Source organism: Lepidochelys kempii, chromosome 2, assembly GCF_965140265.1.
Source record: "Lepidochelys kempii isolate rLepKem1 chromosome 2, rLepKem1.hap2, whole genome shotgun sequence".
Taxonomy (NCBI): Eukaryota; Metazoa; Chordata; order Testudines; family Cheloniidae; genus Lepidochelys; species Lepidochelys kempii.
Genome location: NC_133257.1, coordinates 187,475,658 through 187,493,447, shown reverse-complemented (window position 1 = coordinate 187,493,447; position 17,790 = coordinate 187,475,658). Strand labels below are relative to the sequence as shown.

General features: G+C 46.0%; 1 protein-coding gene across 1 annotated transcript; it reads left to right on the top strand.

Moving 5' to 3' along the window:
• Positions 1-4,742: 4,742 nt before the first annotated feature.
• Positions 4,743-6,695, top strand: LOC140906014 (uncharacterized). Its single transcript, XM_073329509.1, has 2 exons — positions 4,743-5,481; positions 6,069-6,695. Exons 1-2 carry the CDS (start codon positions 4,899-4,901, stop codon positions 6,608-6,610), a joined length of 1,125 nt encoding a protein of 374 aa, XP_073185610.1. The 5' UTR covers positions 4,743-4,898; the 3' UTR covers positions 6,611-6,695.
• The last annotated feature ends 11,095 nt before the right edge of the window (positions 6,696-17,790 follow it).

The window sequence follows — 17,790 nt, the reverse complement described above, 5'->3', positions numbered from 1 at the left end:
TCTTTCTCAGAGGCCGGGCGGGGGGAGTGTGATGAGAGAAAGAAGGGCCAAAGGAGCGGCCCTCTTACACAGCTAACAGCCAAGAACAAGCAATACCCGTGGTGGTGCAGGAACTTCTCCCTAGAGGCACAAAGCAGCTGGGGCAGTGACAGGAAGGAAACAGGGTCATAATCCTACCTTTTTTCTTCACCTGCCTGCAAAGCTGCTCTGGCGTGTTGCAGGGAGCAGGTTGCATCATCCCAAGGGATGCTATAACTTGCTTGCTTCTATTATGCTGAGAAGGGGTACAAGGACTCGTTTCCCTTGTGCATCTTGAGGCACAATTCCTCTCCAGCTCCTCCAGCCTGAGCATCTACCCCCCCCATGCAGGGCTTTTTAAATGGTACCATTTAACCCAAAGATTCACAATGAGGAATGAAATGCGTTGGCAGCGAAAATGATCCTAGTGATGTGTGTGCACTGAAAGGTCAGTCCACTGCAGCAGGGCAATGTGGAGGATTTTTAACCATCCACTGAAACACAGTTTGTTTGTACCACATACTGGACTGTAGGAGTTAGGGTGACCAGATGTCCTGATTTTATAGGGACAGTCCTGATATTTGGGGCTTTTTCTTATATAAAGGCCTATTGCCCCCACCCCCACCCTGATTTTTCACACTTGCTGTCTGGTCACCCGAGAAGGAGTACATTTCCAAAATGGTACTCTATGTAAAGGGACATATGAAAATGTGCAGAAGAAACTAGTCCAACTCAAGTCTATGACAACCAGGAACCCACCGGCAATTCCGGCCACTCCAAATTATTTTAGGGAAAGATTCAGCCTCAGCCAAAACATCTTCCTAACAATGAAGAATTCAGCATTCAGCACTGGACTGTGTGCAAAGTCCAGCCTCCCATATCTATCTACCAATGGTGAGGGAAAGTGGAAGACTATTAGGAAGAGCCTGATGTCTCCAAGCTTCTTCCCTCTTGGCTGTAAAATGTTCTCTTTTCTTTAGAAGGCCTGCCACGTACTTTCTGATCCTTGTCCCCTGGTACAGCACTTCCCATTTCCGTGCAGTTCCATCTGCTTTAGAGGAATACTATCTTCATTTGAAGGGTTTTGCAAATCACTACAACTGTGCTAGGATGAATCAATGACAAGGATCTCCGCTGCTGAAAAATCCCTCTTTGGAGCTACTGTCCCCATGAACCCTGAAAGCCACTGAGAGAGAAAGTTAGCTTCTTTAAGAGCTTTCCTCCTTCCATGATTTAAACTTCAAGCTAGTCCAGTCTGTTTGCCATGTATTTATTTTTGGTAAGCTTTGCTGACTGCACAACATCAGAGGCAGACACTATGTTTTCCAGGTCAACTACTCAAATTTTCCATCTCTTGAAGCTGGTTCAAGATATCTCCTACTTTACACTTCATTGGCATCAAAGACTCTTGGGCTATGCCCAGTCTTTTGTGAAGTCAAGAATATGACCCTAATTCTCTTCAGCTTGCACCACTTACCCTACAAGTCTATTGATTTCAGCTGAGTTACTTCCAGCTTCCATTGGTGCGAGAAGAAAAACAGACTCAACACCATTGACTCCTTTAGCTCTCTAACAACAGACTCTCTCACATGAGCAAGAAGCGGAATTGACTGGATCTGGCATGGCCATTTGTGACTATGATCTACATGACTTAAAAAGAGATCTCACTACTTCAGCGAGGGCTTGCCTCCACGCATTTTATAGACTGAAGCAGTGGTACAGCCCCTGTCTACCCCCTGCCAACTGCCTTTGTTGTGCTCTTTTCCTTTCCCCACTCTCCCATTAATGTGACAGTTTGCTTAGCATGCAGCTGTTTAGTCTGGATTAGTACTTACAACAGGTCATTGAGAAGCAAGACCTCTGGCCTCTATTGCCAGCTCTGCCACTAATTGGCTGCCTGACCTTGAGAAAGTCACTTCCTCTTACTTGCTTTATTCCTCCATGAAATGACTGATACCTGAAGAAGAGCTCTGTGTAGCTCGAAAGCTTCTCTCTTTCACCAGCAGAAGTTGGTCTAATAAAATATATTACCTCACCCACCTTGTCTCTATAATGCCACAGGTCTATTTTATAGGGATGTTATAAGGTTTAATTTAATTAATGTTTGTAAAAGGTTTTAAAATCCTCATCTGAAAGGCCCTACGGGTGTGTAAGGCATTATGGGTAGGATTTTCAAAAACAGAGGAACTGCAACATAGCACAGAGCTCAGTTGTTTCAGTCCTGATTTGCACAAGTCTTGAGCACCTACAACTCCCACAGAAGTCAATGGGTGCTGTGGATACTCTGCACTTCTGAAAAATCTGGCTCCTAAAATCTAATCCAAGGAGTCACAGCTGTCCTGCCTTTCTCAGGATCAGGCCCTTGATGGCTGCACACAATGCTGAGCACCAAACTGTGCTCTCTTAAAAATAAAATCCAACAAAGCTCATTGAGATAAAAACAACATTGCCAAACCTAAGCATTCAAAAATCATGAGTTAGCTCCTTCACCCCTTTTCCCCCATTAATAGATGGCTTAAAAACAAAATTTAAAAAATTACATACTGGATTCTTATTTGCCTTCTGGTATGTATTTAAGCCTTTAAGGTATGTGTTTTGAAGCTTTAATTTCTAACAGTGAGGACTCAAACCTTTTTTTAAAAAATGAAATCTGAGATTCTCACATATTCATATGACTCCAGAAGCTGGAGCTTTAAGAAAAACACCTGATATCAGGAGAGTTGGCAACACTATAAATAAAACCACCACTGTTCTGTGGCATGCAGAAGGTGCTGGGAGGGAGGGGAAGGAGGCTCACTTGGGGGGAAGGTTGGGAAGAGACAGTGCAGGGGTGGTGCAGGGGCAGAAAGGGGAGGCCTTGGGGTAATGGGTGGATTGGGAAGAGGCAGGGTGAGGGTTTGGAGGAAAAGAGGTGGAGTGAGGGTGGGCCTGGGGCAGAGTCGAGCTCTCCCCGGGCAGAGAGGAAGTTGATGCCTGTGCACACATCTGCATATAATCCTGATATTCCTATGGGATAATGCTACAATTCCATCAAAAAAAACTATCACATTCAACACCTATTGGTGTTTGTATGTGTGTGTAGATCACATCAAATGCCCGACAAGACCTCATACTCCTACACCTCTGACTTGGAACCAAATCCAGTGATAGATGTATGGATGATACACATAACAAATGCACGCTGGCTCCTATTCCCAGTTGGACTAAATTCCCTTTACGTAGCTCTGGCAGAGTAAAGAAGTCTCAAGATGGGCAGAAGCAGACCTGAGAATAACCCCTGGGCAGAGGACCTCCTTGGCTGGTGTAGAGCTGATGCAAGGTGTGAAATCCTGGCCTCATTGAAGTCAATGGCAAAACTCCCAGGGACTTCAGTGGAGCCAGGATTTCACCAAAGAACTCTGCACCAGCCCGGCTGGCAGATTGAGGATGTGGCAGTGTGCCCTGCACTCTGGTCATATTCCTTTTTTGGGGGGGCGAAGGAGCAGAGCATAAATTAGGGAAGCCCTGAGGCTACTGTCACTTATGAAAGGAGTCAGATAAGCCTCTGTACTGCCCCACGATACAGGAAGCACCAAGGTATTTCAAAAGCACGTTTGCCTCCCCATGCACAAGCAGGAGAAGAGAATCAAACCTGCTAACATACAGATCCCTGAAACTTTGCTTACAAAATTATCGCTTTAATAAGGAACATCGTCTTGGAGCTCTTTTGTCCCTAAGGTACAACATGGTAAATCAACACAAGCTTTTAAATCAAAAATAAGGAAGTTCCTCCACACTTCTCTTGACTGCTCTAATTAAATATGTCGACAAGGCTACTGCATTACTAGCAACATTTACTGCTAAACAAGCTATTTTCTTTGCCCAATCTAGTTTATGTATTTTGTATGTTGTAACTGTGTATGACATATTAAGTTAAAATAAAACTGTGATCTAACTGTAGCCACAGGGCTAACTCAAAACCTTCTGTATCAACAATTAAAGCATCAACCTTAGATTAAATTGTAATAGAGGGAATAAAATGTGAACCTCTCTTAAAAATGCTTGCAATAAACGCATGGGATTTCTTTTTTAATATGTCTTCCAAAGAAATAGCAATGTCTTGTATGTTCCCTCCCCTCCCCCAACACACATGATTTTTCAAACCTTGCCAAACAATTTAAGATCTCTTCTGCTCACTGAACAAAGACCCAAGGAAGTTCTGCACCTCTCAGAGAGAAGCTTCCCGCCTCCCCTAGGGAGAAAGATTTTTAAAAGGATTCTTTTGAAATACAAAGTGCTGCACCAAGTAATTCTATCCTTAAAAAAAATACACACCTAACTACACTGCACCTCATAAAGTCCTCTAGCCCCCCATATCCAGAGTTGTAACCATCTTCAGCTATGCCTGCAGCACCACCTCCCCAGCCGACTTGCCCACACAACTCCCTGGACTTGGAAGAGAGTTCTTGGAGAGCATATTGCCTGCTCTTCAGCTCTGTGGGGTATCTGCAGTGTTAACTCCCAAATGGAATCCCACTACACTAAGCCCTGGTCTACACTAGGACTTTAGGTCGAATTTAGCAACGTTAAATCGATTTAAACCTGCACCCGTCCACACAGTGAAGCCCTTTATTTCGACTTAAAGGGCTCTTAAAATCGATTTCCTTACTCCACCCCTGACAAGTGGATTAGCGCTTAAATCGACGTTCCCAGCTCGAATTTGGGGAACTGTGGACACAATTCGATGGTATTGGCCTCCGGGAGCTATCCCAGAGTGCTCCATTCTGACCGCTCTGGACAGCACTCTCAACTCAGATGCACTGGCCAGGTAGACAGGAAAAGAACCGCGAACTTTTGAATCTCATTTCCTGTTTGGCCAGCGTGGCAAGCTGCAGGTGACCATGCAGAGCTCATCAGCACAGGTGACCATGATGGAGTCCCAGAATCGCAAAAGAGCTCCAGCATGGACCGAACGGGAGGTACGGGATCTGATCGCTGTTTGGGGAGAGGAATCCGTGCTATCAGAACTCCGTTCCAGTTTTCGAAATGCCAAAACCTTTGTGAAAATCTCCCAGGGCATGAAGGACAGAGGCCATAACAGGGACCCGAAGCAGTGCCGCGTGAAACTGAAGGAGCTGAGGCAAGCCTACCAGAAAACCAGAGAGGCGAACAGCCGCTCTGGGTCAGAGCCCCAAACATGCCGCTTCTATGATGAGCTGCATGCCATTTTAGGGGGTTCAGCCACCACTACCCCAGCCATGTTGTTTGACTCCTTCAATGGAGATGGAGGCAATACGGAAGCAGGTTTTGGGGACGAAGAAGATGATGATGAGGAGGAGGTTGTAGATAGCTCACAGCAAGCAAGCGGAGAAACCGGTTTTCCCGACAGCCAGGAACTGTTTCTCACCCTAGACCTGGAGCCAGTACCCCCCGAACCCACCCAAGGCTGCCTCCTGGACCCAGCAGGCGGAGAAGGGACCTCTGGTGAGTGTACCTTTTAAAATGCTATACATGGTTTAAAAGCAAGCATGTGAAAGGATTACTTTGCCCTGGCATTTGCGGTTCTCCTAGATGTAGTCCTAAAGCCTTTGCAAAAGGTTTCTGGGGAGGGCAGCCTTATTTCGTCCTTCATGGTAGGACACTTTATCACTCCAGGCCAGTAACACATACTCGGGAATCACTGTAGAACAAAGCATTGCAGTGTATGTTTGCTGGCATTCAACCAAAATCCGTTCTTTCTCTCTCTGTGTTATCCTCAGGAGAGTGAGATATAATTCATGGTCACCTGGTTGAAATAGGGTGCTTTTCTTCAGGGACACTCAGTATAGCCCATTCCTGCTGGGCTGTTTGCCTGTGGCTGAACAGAAATGTTCCCCGCTGTTAGCCACAGGGAGGGGGGAAGGTTGAGGGGGTAGTCACGTGGTGGGAGGAGGCAAAATGCGACCTTGTAACGAAAGCACATGTGCTATGTATGTAATGTTAACAGCAAGGTTTACCCTGAAAGAGTGTAGCGACTGTTTTATAAAATGTGTCTTTTTAAATACCGCTGTCCCTTTTTTTTTCTCCACCAGCTGCATGTGTTTCAATGATCACAGGATCTTCTCCTTCCCAGAGGCTAGTGAAGCTTAGAAAGAAAGAAAAACGCACTCGCGATGAAATATTCTCCGAGCTCATGCTGTCCTCCCACACTGACAGAGCACAGACGAATGCGTGGAGGCAAATAATGTCAGAGTGCAGGAAAGCACAAAATGACCGGGAGGAGAGGTGGAGGGCTGAAGAGAGTAAGTGGTGGGCTGAAGAGAGTAAGTGGCGGGCTGAAGACAGGGCTGAAGCTCAAATGTGGCGGCAGCGTGATGAGAGGAGGCAGGATTCAATGCTGAGGCTGCTGCAGGACCAAACCAGAATGCTCCAGTGTATGGTTGAGCTGCAGCAAAGGCAGCTGGAGCACAGACTGCCACTGCTGCCCCTCTGTAACCAACCGCCCTCCTCCCCAAGTTCCATAGCCTCCACACCCAGACGCCCAAGAACGCGGTGGGGGGGCCTCCAGCCAACCAGCCACTCCACAACAGAGGATTGCCCAAAAAAAAGAAGGCTGTCATTCAATAAATTTTAAAGTTGTAAACTTTTAAAGTGCTGTGCTTAAAGTGCTGTGTGGCATTTTCCTTCCCTCCTCCACCACCCCTCCTGGGATACCTTGGTAGTCATCTCCCTATTTGTGTGATGAATGAATAACGAATGCATGACTGTGAAGCAGCAATGACTTTATTGCCTCTGCAAGCGGTGATTAAAGGGAGGAGGGGAGGGTGGTTAGCTTACAGGGAAGTAGAGTGAACCAAGGGGCGGGGGGTTTCATCAAGGAGAAACAAACAGAACTTTCACACTGTAGCCTGGCCAGTCATGAAACTGGTTTTCAAAGCTTCTCTGATGCGTACCGCGCCCTCCTGAGCTCTTCTAACCGCCCTGGTGTCTGGCTGCGCGTAACCAGCAGCTAGCCGATTTGCCTCAACCTCCCACCCCGCCATAAACGTCTCCCCCTTACTCTCACAGATATTGTGGAGCACACAGCAAGCAGTAATAACAGTGGGAATATTGGTTTCGCTGAGGTCTAAGCGAGTCAGTAAACTGCGCCAGCGCGCCTTTAAACGTCCAAATGCACATTCTACCACCATTCTGCACTTGCTCAGCCTGTAGTTGAACAGCTCCTGACCACTGTCCAGGCTGCCTGTGTACGGCTTCATGAGCCATGGCATTAAGGGGTAGGCTGGGTCCCCAAGGATACATATAGGCATTTCAACATCCCCAACAGTTATTTTCTGGTCTGGGAAGAAAGTCCCTTCCTGCAGCTTTTGAAACAGACCAGAGTTCCTGAAGATGCGAGCGTCATGCACCTTTCCCGGCCATCCCACGTTGATGTTGGTGAAACGTCCCTTGTGATCCACCAGAGCTTGCAGCACTATCGAAAAGTACCCCTTGCGGTTTATGTACTCGCCGGCTTGGTGCTCCGGTGCCAAGATAGGGATATGGGTTCCGTCTATAGCCCCACCATAGTTAGGGAATCCCATTGCAGCAAAGCCATCCACTATGACCTGCACATTTCCCAGGGTCACTACCCTTGATATCAGCAGATCTTTGATTGCGTGAGCTACTTGCATCACAGCAGCCCCCACAGTAGATTTGCCCACTCCAAATTGATTCCCAACTGACCGGTAGCTGTCTGGCGTTGCAAGCTTCCACAGGGCTATCGCCACTCGCTTCTCAACTGTGAGGGCTGCTCTCATCCTGGTATTCATGCGCTTCAGGGCAGGGGAAAGCAAGTCACAAAGTTCCATGAAAGTGCCCTTACGCATGCGAAAGTTTCGCAGCCACTGGGAATCGTCCCAGACCTGCAACACTATGCGGTCCCACCAGTCTGTGCTTGTTTCCCGAGCCCAGAATCGGCGTTCCACAGCATGAACCTGCCCCATTAGCACCATGATGCATGCATTGGCAGGGCCCATGCTTTCAGAGAAATCTGTGTCCATGTCCTGATCTCTCACGGGACCGCACTGACGTCGCCTCCTCGCCCGGTATCGTGTTGCCATGTTCTGGTGCTGCATATACTGCTGGATAATGCGTGTGGTGGTTGATGTGCTCCTAATTGCCAAAATGAGCTCAGCGGCCTCCATGCTTGCCTTGGTATGGCGTCCGCACAGAAAAAAGGCGCGGAACGATTGTCTGCCGTTGCTCTGACGGAGGGAGGGGCGACTGACGACACGGCTTACAGGGTTGGCTTCAGGGAGCTAAAATCAACAAAGGGTGTGCCTGTACATCAAGGAATATTTCAGGCAGGACTGCACGGAGGGTTCCAATAAGAAATGGTGCACCAAAGTTATCGTTGTTATTGGAACAAGGAGGTTAGCCTGGCCTCTGATTGATACATGGCTAGATTAACCTCGCTGCGCCTTCTCTGTGACTGACTGCAGTGTGATCTAGACAGGGGAGGAGGAAAATGAGTACAAAACAAATCTGGTCTATTTCTTGTTCTGACCCACTCCATCTATCCTTTACATCTTTGGCTGGCAGCAGACAAAAAAGGCGCGAAATGATTGTCTGCCCTTGCTTTCACGGGGGGAGGGAGGGTGGGAACGGGGTCCTGACGATATGTACCCAGAACCACCCGCGACAATGTTTTAGCCCCATCAGGCATTGGGATATCAACCCAGAATTCCAATGGGCAGCGGAGACTGCGGGAACTGTGGGATAGCTACCCACAGTGCAACGCTCCGGAAGTCGACGCTTGCCTCGGTACTGTGGAAGCGCTCCGCCAAGTTAATGCACTTAATGCACTTAGAGCATTTTCTGTGGGGACACACACACTCGAATATATAAAACCGATTTCAAAAAACCCGACTTCTATAAATTCGACCTAATTTCGTAGTGTAGACATACCCTAAGCCAGGCACCTCATGGGGTGGTGGGTGCTATAGGCTGTAGCCGACAATCAATTCCCAAAGTAGTGGTGACAGAAACTTGAGCAGATCCCCTGCGGCTGGGAACCAGTGTAGAGGCAAAGGTCTGTGTGTGGATGACCCTTTGCCTCCATTAGATCCATGGGGTTTGGGGCCAAATCGCAGACAGAACAAGCACAGGTGTGTAAACAACACACCACTGCAATGGAAGAAACTTTACAAAGGGACATCACAGAGGTTCTTCCCCGGAACCCTGGCCTCTTCTTTGTGTGGTTTTGTATAGAAGCACAGGGAGCAAATCTGGGCCTGCGTTTAATTACACACATATACCCTGGACAAAAACGTTCCAAATGTCAGTTCCTCAGGATGGGGTATCCATGCAGGACAAGCTGTTGGAGGTCAGATCTCTCCTCCTCCCAAAGGCAGTCTCACTTCTGTGCACTCACTCCACTAAATTTTATGAGCTGAATTGAGAACATCTTGGTTACTCTGGAGAGTTTGGGATTTGGTTTTAAATGTTTATTAAAAAAGAAAAAGACGCAGAGCCGTCAGAGCTAGGATTATTACTACCGTCTGTGGTTGGAAATGCTGGAGCGTTTGTGTACCCACAGGTATACATGTATGCATTGAAAAATAAATACCAGAAGTGATTTAGCTGAAAGTGACTTCCTATTATATATATATATATATATATATATATAAAACTTATCTTATGTAAACATCTTCTCAGAATATCCACACAAAAGCAAAATCTGGAGCCATTAATGCCTTGTTATTAACACTGGCAAGCTAGCTATGCAAAAGGGAGCTAAGAGCTGCATATTAACATATATTAACATTTCTGCAGAACTTTCAAGTTACTATTAAACAACACAGCCACAGTGCATGGGGGAGGGGAAAGAGGAGCAGGCAAAGAGCTTAGGGCTTTCCTTATTTATTTTTATTGCCTTCAACTTTGCAGATGCATTTTCATTCTTCCTTGGGGAACTACATTTTTTAATCTTGCTTGAAGTGTGCTGCAGCACTTGGGTCATTTTTTTTAGCTAAGCAATAACTTTCCTGCCTTCCCCCCCCCCCCCACCTCCCCCGCATCATCTGGGAGGGGTCAAGTTTCTTTTGATGCTTTTAAACTGTATTTGGATACATAAGCACAGTGCCTCCAAATCTGGGGTTGCTTGGTGACCAGCAGTATGGTCAGTATTTTTTTTACTTACAAGCGTGCTGCTGTGCTGTGCTCTCTGACTGATAAAAATGACCTTTTTCCTGCTTTCTCTGGGTCTTTCAGATTTTCCATTCATTTCAAGTTGTGGTTAACTTTGCAGGCCTTGAGCCCTAAGGACCAAATTCTGCCCCTGTGAAGAGCATCTCTCAGATGTATGTAACAACCCTTTCTACCTAAGTGCTAGATTTCTCCTTCACATCTAGCCTTGCGTAAGTGAGGGAAGCAGAGCCGTAACTAAGCATTTTAGAATCCGGGGTGAGCAATCATATTTACGCCCCCTAGAAGCAACACATGGAGGGAGGGTCCACAAGGCGATTGCATGCCTCCCCCCCCCCCCCCCCGATTTCTGCCTCCCATTTCGCACAGAGGTTTTCAAACTGTGGAGTGCCCCACCGTTTGAAAACAGTCACCTCCTGCCAGGAGCCAGCAGTTTGGAAGCTGGTGGGAGCTTCCTGGCCCACTCGGGCCCCTGGCTCTCCGTGCTGTGGGAGCTGGGGTGCTCGTTGGCTGCCCGGCAGCCCTCCCTGCCTTGCTCCCTGAGTTGGCCACCTCGCATGGCCAGGTGCTCCCCAGGCAGAGCAGGCGGCACAGCGACAAGCTGTGCCCCGACACACTCCTGCCTCTGCCCTAAAAGAACCGGGCGCCGGATGGCGACACCCCCTGGAGCTGGGCTCTGCCCACGCAGCCTGGCTGCAATAGGATGCTCCCTGCAGTACTCATCTCCCTTGGGCACCTGCCTCTCAGCAGCCCGGTCAGACCCCACTTGCTGTCCAGGGACCTGCCATTGCAGCCAGGTCAGAGCAGAACTGCCCCTTGTTCTCCTTGGTTGTCCTGCCAAAGGCCCATGGCTTCCGGGCTCGCGGTCACACAGCCTGGTGCCCAGCCCAGGCACTGAGGACAGGCGGCTGCTGGCAGGGATGGCTCGCTCCTGCCAGCTCCGGAAACCAAGGCAGAGAGAATGGAGTGGCCACTAGGGTTATCATATTTCAGGTTCGCAAATACAGGACACTACGGGGGAGAGGGGGAGAAGGAGGAGGAGCTGGAAGGGGCTTTTGGGGAGTGCTGGAGGGGGTGTCTGTGTACTGGGAGGGATATTTGGGGGTGCTGGAGGGAGTATTTGGATGGCACTGGAGGGGGTACCTGTGAGAGGAGTACCCACTGGACGTGGTCTGCCAGTGCTGGGGGGGAATGGGTGGCTTAATGGGAGAGCCCCAACTGCTGCTGCCACCGAGGGGACACTGCATGCAGGGCTCCTGCTCCCGCCCCCCATTTGGCATCCCCTTCTTTTCCCCATCCAATCCCTCTTCCCCTCTGTCCTCTGCCTCTATCTCCCTCCCCCACTCCCACATCCCCCTCCTGCTGCCCTATCCCATCCCCCTTCCTTCCCCACTGCCTCTTCCCCTCACCTCATCCCCGTTCCCCTATACCCCCCGCCCCCACGGGCACTCACCCTTGTACAGAACACAGGATGCTGGGTATGCAGGGCGTCCAGCACACACAGAACGGGAAGACGACCAGCGCTAGGACCCAGGAGGCAGCATCCAGCTGCAGAGGCAAGGCTGGCAGGAGCAGCAGCTCCATACTCCCAACCCCAAACTACACCCATGGACTCTGTCCAACGCTGCTAGGCCCAATCCTGCTGGTGGGCGGGAGGTGAAGGGCTGATGCCACTAGGCCCAATCCTGCGCTGCCCCATTTTTTGCGCCTACGCCGGCTCTGTGCCCGGGGCGGCTGCCCCTCTCGCGTACCCCGCCTAGTTAGGGCTCTGCAGGGAAGAAATCATGCCTCAGAGTGGCACAGTCCTTCCCTTAGTCCTCAAGTCCTCTGCTACTGGCTCTTGCTAACTTACTACCTCCACCTCATGCTAGCCAGGATGTGGGAGTTGGAGCAGAACAGAGGCTCCATCTGTTCCACATCCCTTCCCGCCCACCTACAACGCTGAGTTCTGGACGTGCAGTACCTGTTCTCCCCTCACACCTGCACTGGAGATGTGGGGAGCTGTGCTAGGCAGTGAGGGGCAGAGGAGTCTCGCTTTCCCTTATGCCCCTGCAGCTGCATAGAGCCAGGCCACAATCAGGCCCTACATCTATGTAAAAGTTTAATCCGATTTCCTTTAAAACCCAAATATGGGGTTTTTTCTTCTTATGTGACCTGGGGGTAAGTCTTCATTTTCTTTCTTGGCATTTCCCTATTTGGGATTGGTGACTTTTATAGCATTCTTCCAAAATTCATGATTGTACACTAGGCTGTTGTACAGATGGGTCGCTCTCTGAGATCCACTGATCTATGTCCACGTACCGAGTCTTTGGTTTCCCCCTTGGTCGTCTTCAGTCCACAGTCATTGCCAGAGCCATCCAACTACTATAGTGCTCTGGCCTCATATGCCATACTAATATAGCCTAGCCTCTCTCAACTTGTCTTCTGTCGGAGGAACGCATTATGCTTCTTACAACCTTGTTTCCTTTCCTACCACAGAGTGTCCAACCAACTGACCATCTCAACATCTCCATTTACTGGAATTTCTCTACTGTAGCCCCATTTAGTTTTGACTATGGTAGTCACTCCATCATACATATCTTGGGTCAGACTGACCATATCTTCCTGGCCTATCTCTCCGTCGCAAATGACACCAAACCAGTACTCTTGGAACATGACCTTACACCTTTTCCAGGTCCACAAACACAATACCCAGTTGTCATCTCTTTTCTCTGAGCTTCTCCATGAGGATTCATAGCACAAATATGGCACCAGTTGTGCTCCTTCCTAGCATGAATCTATAGTGACCATTCCAAATTTCAACCGTTCCACATAGAAACTTCAATAACCTTCTCCCATACCTGCATAGCATGTGACATTAGCTTAACGGGGCAATAATTAGTACACAGTGTAACATCTCCTTTATGTTTAAAAATAGGCACCACAAAGCTTTTATGCCACTCCTCCAGCATTTTATGTCTCAAGAATATCATTGAGCAAACTTGTAAGATACTTGATGTCTTCCTTTCCCAGTGATTTTACCGCATCCACTAGTATTTCATCTGGCCCAGATGCTCTCCCCTTTTAAATTTTCCCCAGTGCTTCTGTAACCTCTTCCTCCTGTATAAAATCTATCATGTCCTGGTTGGGGTTATACATTCTTTATCCCTCCCTTGGGTTTTCCTTGTTCATCACTCTTACCAGAAGAATCACTCCAAACTCTGTTGATTCACCCTTCATTTGCAATATACCATATTCATTTCTAATATAAGCAACCTATTCATGCCCCTCATCATTTTCTCTCTTGCCTTGGTAAGTCTATAAATGGTCTTTTCTCCCTCCTGGTCAGTTATATAGCTCATCATAGGCCATACTTTTAGCTGTTGCAACACTTCATTTGGCTTCCTTTTTTGCCTCCATGTATCCCATCTTCCTAATGAATATTTTAATTAGTCAAGGCAAGATTTTCAGGGGTGACTTTTGATTTTGAGTCCCTCAGTTTTTAGGTACCGAATTTCAGGCAACTTAAAGGGGCCCATTTTTCAGAAAGTGCTCCGTATCCATCCTCTGAAGATCAGGCTCCTTTCAAGGCCTCATGTGAAAGGATAGGTGCTTCCATGCATATTCACTTCCTGATATCTGTACCAAGAAGGATACTAGCTATGTTGGTGATTACTTGAGGTGGATGCCTGTCCATTGGGAACAATAACTTACTTCACACAGGTCACAGAGCTCCTCTCAGATTGTAAACTTTTAGTTATTTCCTTCCCGTATCTGAATTGAACTAGTGAACGTGCTGAAAAGCCCTATATCATTATATTAATCCTGTGCCATTCAGCTTGTTCTCCCCCAAAAATGTTTAATCACACTTACAGAATTATCTTCAAATAGGTTTGTTCATTTAAAAACCCAGTTGACCTAATAACCTTGAAAATCAACACTAAAATTCTAGAGTATTTACTAATGTCATTTTAGGCTATTGACAGTGTAGGAAGAGCTGTTGTCCTAACTTAACAGTTTCCTCTTGATTGTGACGTAGCCCTTTTGCTTGAGATCGGTTTCAGAGCTTCATTCACTGTCATTTTTGAAAGATTGATGGTTCATAAGTTGCCTTGCAATCCTACTCTTCTGAGTCAAAGGTTCTAAATTAGACATTATTTTAGCCTTCAGTTTCTATTTCCTGAGCTGCTCTAACATACACCAGGCTGCCCACAGCCCCAAGGGAACTTTCCTGCACCTACTTGACCTGCGAAGTCTGAGTGTCTTGTTTAGCTTCACTCCTTATTCCTGATGTAAGAAATCTGTTGTAGACTGGCTGGATCTACAAAGGCACAAGTCCCTGTTGCTCTCCATGACTCACCACCCAACACTTAGGCATTGTGTGGTATGTACTTTTCAACCTCAGCCTAGAAAATCACAAGTCTTCTATAGAAACTCGAGATGACCAAACTGAGATTCACAAACAGGATTTTATTTTAATCAGTGAATTTACAAATATCTGGTATTTTAAAGGGTGGGTGATGGTGGTTGTTTTAAGTGAGTCCCTGAAGTAACATGTGGGGGATGAAAATTATGGAATAGTCAGTTAAAGGTTGATTAACTGTCCCACTGATGTGCCATTACGGTTTCCAGACCATTTGAAATATGCACATTTTAAATTCTGTGATTTTGCACTGAGTTTGATTTTTTTCCCTTCTTTCCACATTAGGATTAAATCAAACTTTTGCTCCTAGCTTCCACACATTTCTTACTTGGTGGGACTTGTTGAAACGTAGTAAATTGGACAATGATATGTGTGTCCGTTATTTACTGTTATTTAAAAGTCCTCTGTGATTTTTCAGACAAGCGTTTCACTCTAACAGCCTCTTCCTACTCTATCTGAATAGCTATTTGTTTGGATCATTAGCAAAAAAATCTTATAGGCTCTGATATACTACTTGAAAGCAAAGTTAAAAATGTATTCAGTGAATTAAATTGCATTGTTTTATTATAGATCATTAACGTACAAGTTAGTATACCTAGAGAGCTGTATTAGGATAAACATCCATGAGCTTGTGGCTGGATGAGAATCAACTGCATGTGGTTTTGTATGACTGCCAGAATCTGGGATTGGATGGCAGGGGATGGATCACTCAATTGCCCTGTTCTGCTCATTCCCTCTGACGCATCTGGCACTTGCCACTGTTGGAAGACAGGATACTGGGCTAGATGGACCATGGGTCTCTGACCCAGTATGACCATTCTTATGTATGGAAATCAGCTATTTGGTATGGAGAAATACTAATTTGCCCTTAAAAGAACGGATTGTATGGCTGTAGCTAGAATTTTCAATGTAGTCTTGTTTTATAAACCATTCATAATCATTAGCACTTCTGATAATTATTTATTTCACTCAAAGTAGAAGTGTGGATTCACTCATATTTACTAGGGCTTTATTTTACAATCAGCTGAGATGGAAAGTCAGGATCTGGCACTTTTAAAACTCCCATTGAAATTAACAAGAGATGTTTCCATCCATTCCAAAGGAATGTCCAAAGGAATTCATAGCCACTAGCAGGCATTCATCCCCTACACACACAAAAAAACACCTCAGTCCATTTGAGTTCTTCACAGCCCCTCAAAATGGATTTATTATAGAAATGCTAGGATCTTTGGTAGTTTTTTCTGAAGAAGCGAATTTAATCTCAGATGAAATGTTGGACATAGAAATATATGAAAACCTGGCTCCTCATTTAAAAAAAACAAAACAAAACTCAGGGAATCTTGTAATTACTTCAGTTGCTGAAGGTCACACACTCTACCCTCATTCCTTCCTAGTCAGCTGGCTTCTCCAGGCCTTACATCGTGCATCATTTATCTGCTCCATCTTCCCTCCCTCTATTCCTCTTATCTTCTCCTTCCTTCTTTACATTTCATAAGTGTCATTAGTTATAATTCAGTCTCTTACTGACTTTTCCTTACACTGCCAACTGTAATGAAGCCAGTGGTTGCACAGCCCGAGTTTTGTGTGTGAACGTGTGTAGCAATATTCTGGGTGCTGTGCTGGCATTTTAGTGAAGAAACCTACAGAAAGGTTCCCAGGAGCTAGAAACCAACTGAGTGCAGCAGAGATGTGGTAGTAAAAATAACTCTTGTGTGTGTGAAGAGGATTGCAGCAATGACAGGGCCAAGAACAAGGTCTCCAAAGGATCATTGTGTTGCTGCAGCCAAAGAAATCTGAGCTGTTCCAACAGCTGAGAAAAAGGCTGATGGTTTTCTGAAATAAAGAAAAATAAGATGCAATTCTCCTGTAAAAAAAAAAAAAAGATATAATCAGACTGTAAAATTTGGTGGCCACCAAAAGCCTGTGGGGCTTCACTTGATCATTATGATGCATTCATCATATCAATAAATCCTACTAATGATTCAGAAATCAATCTCTCGTAATATTTATTATACCTTCATTTTCACCTAAAGAACTGAAGATTAGGTGCTCTCTGCTGCTTGCAAAGGAGAAGATTGATCTTTTTGAAGAAGATTTCCCCTAAACTAGTAAGAAGAGCAGAAAGGCAGAAATTCATATGTGTTGTGCCTGTAGAAATTTATGCAATGGAGACTTTTAAAACAAACATAGTACATTCCTTTCCACAGCACTCTTCAGTTCCATAAGAGCCTCAGATGAAGTATCCATAGCACTGTTTTACAAAGGCAGAGCTGAAAGGCAGAGCTGAAGGGATTTGCCCAAGGTCACAAAGTGGCAGAGCTAGTGCCCATGGAACTAGTCTAAAAACTTTCATGAAAAGTTTAAATTGTTGCCATTTCACAGGGTTCAACAAATTTTTATTTTTTTTCCCAAATTTTTTCATAAATACTTTTTCAATAAAAATGTTGACTTTTCCCCTCCTCTCCCCTCCCTCTTTTATTTTTGCCACCATCATTGTGCTACAATGATGTTCAGGGGTTTTATAGTCACAATTTCCCCCCCCCCACACCCATTTTTCCTTTTGCTATTCTAACTTTTCAGAGTTTCTTCAGTTTTGGAAAGTTAGAGTGTTAGAGTTAGTCTCATTTTTCTTTTTGCCACTTCCGTAGTTAAGGAAGTTTACAAAGCTCACAGAGTGGTGAAAGGAAAAAATGTGAAAGTGAAAAAACCAAACCAAACCTAGATACTATTCATTCTATTGCATTCAGTGGTAGAAAGATTGTAATTTTTTTTCCCTTTATTTTCTGTTTTGAGGAAAAATCAGAAAATTAAATATATATTTGGAAATATTTTAAGGTTAAAAAAGAAGCCATTTTTCATTTCAAAATATGGTGAGGATGGAAAATTTTTGACCTTCTCTAGGTACTGAGGTCTCAGTCCTAATTCACTGCTACATGCACTGAACTACACTGCTCAGCATAATGGCTGGTGTTCAGGGTGATAGTGGGAAACCATTGATCTGTGAACTGATAAAGCAATCTGACACAAAATATAATCTATGGCAGTATAATGAAACAGAAGAAGAAAGCCTGAAGCAAAAGGTAGGGATTATAGTCCCCATCAAGGTCACTTTCTCAACCCGAGGGGCAGTCATTGTCACTGGAGCCTGGCATTAATTTCTCAACCTTTTACAGATGATGTGGGAAGGAGGGAAGGAAGAAACAGATGGACTACAAGATGTTTGA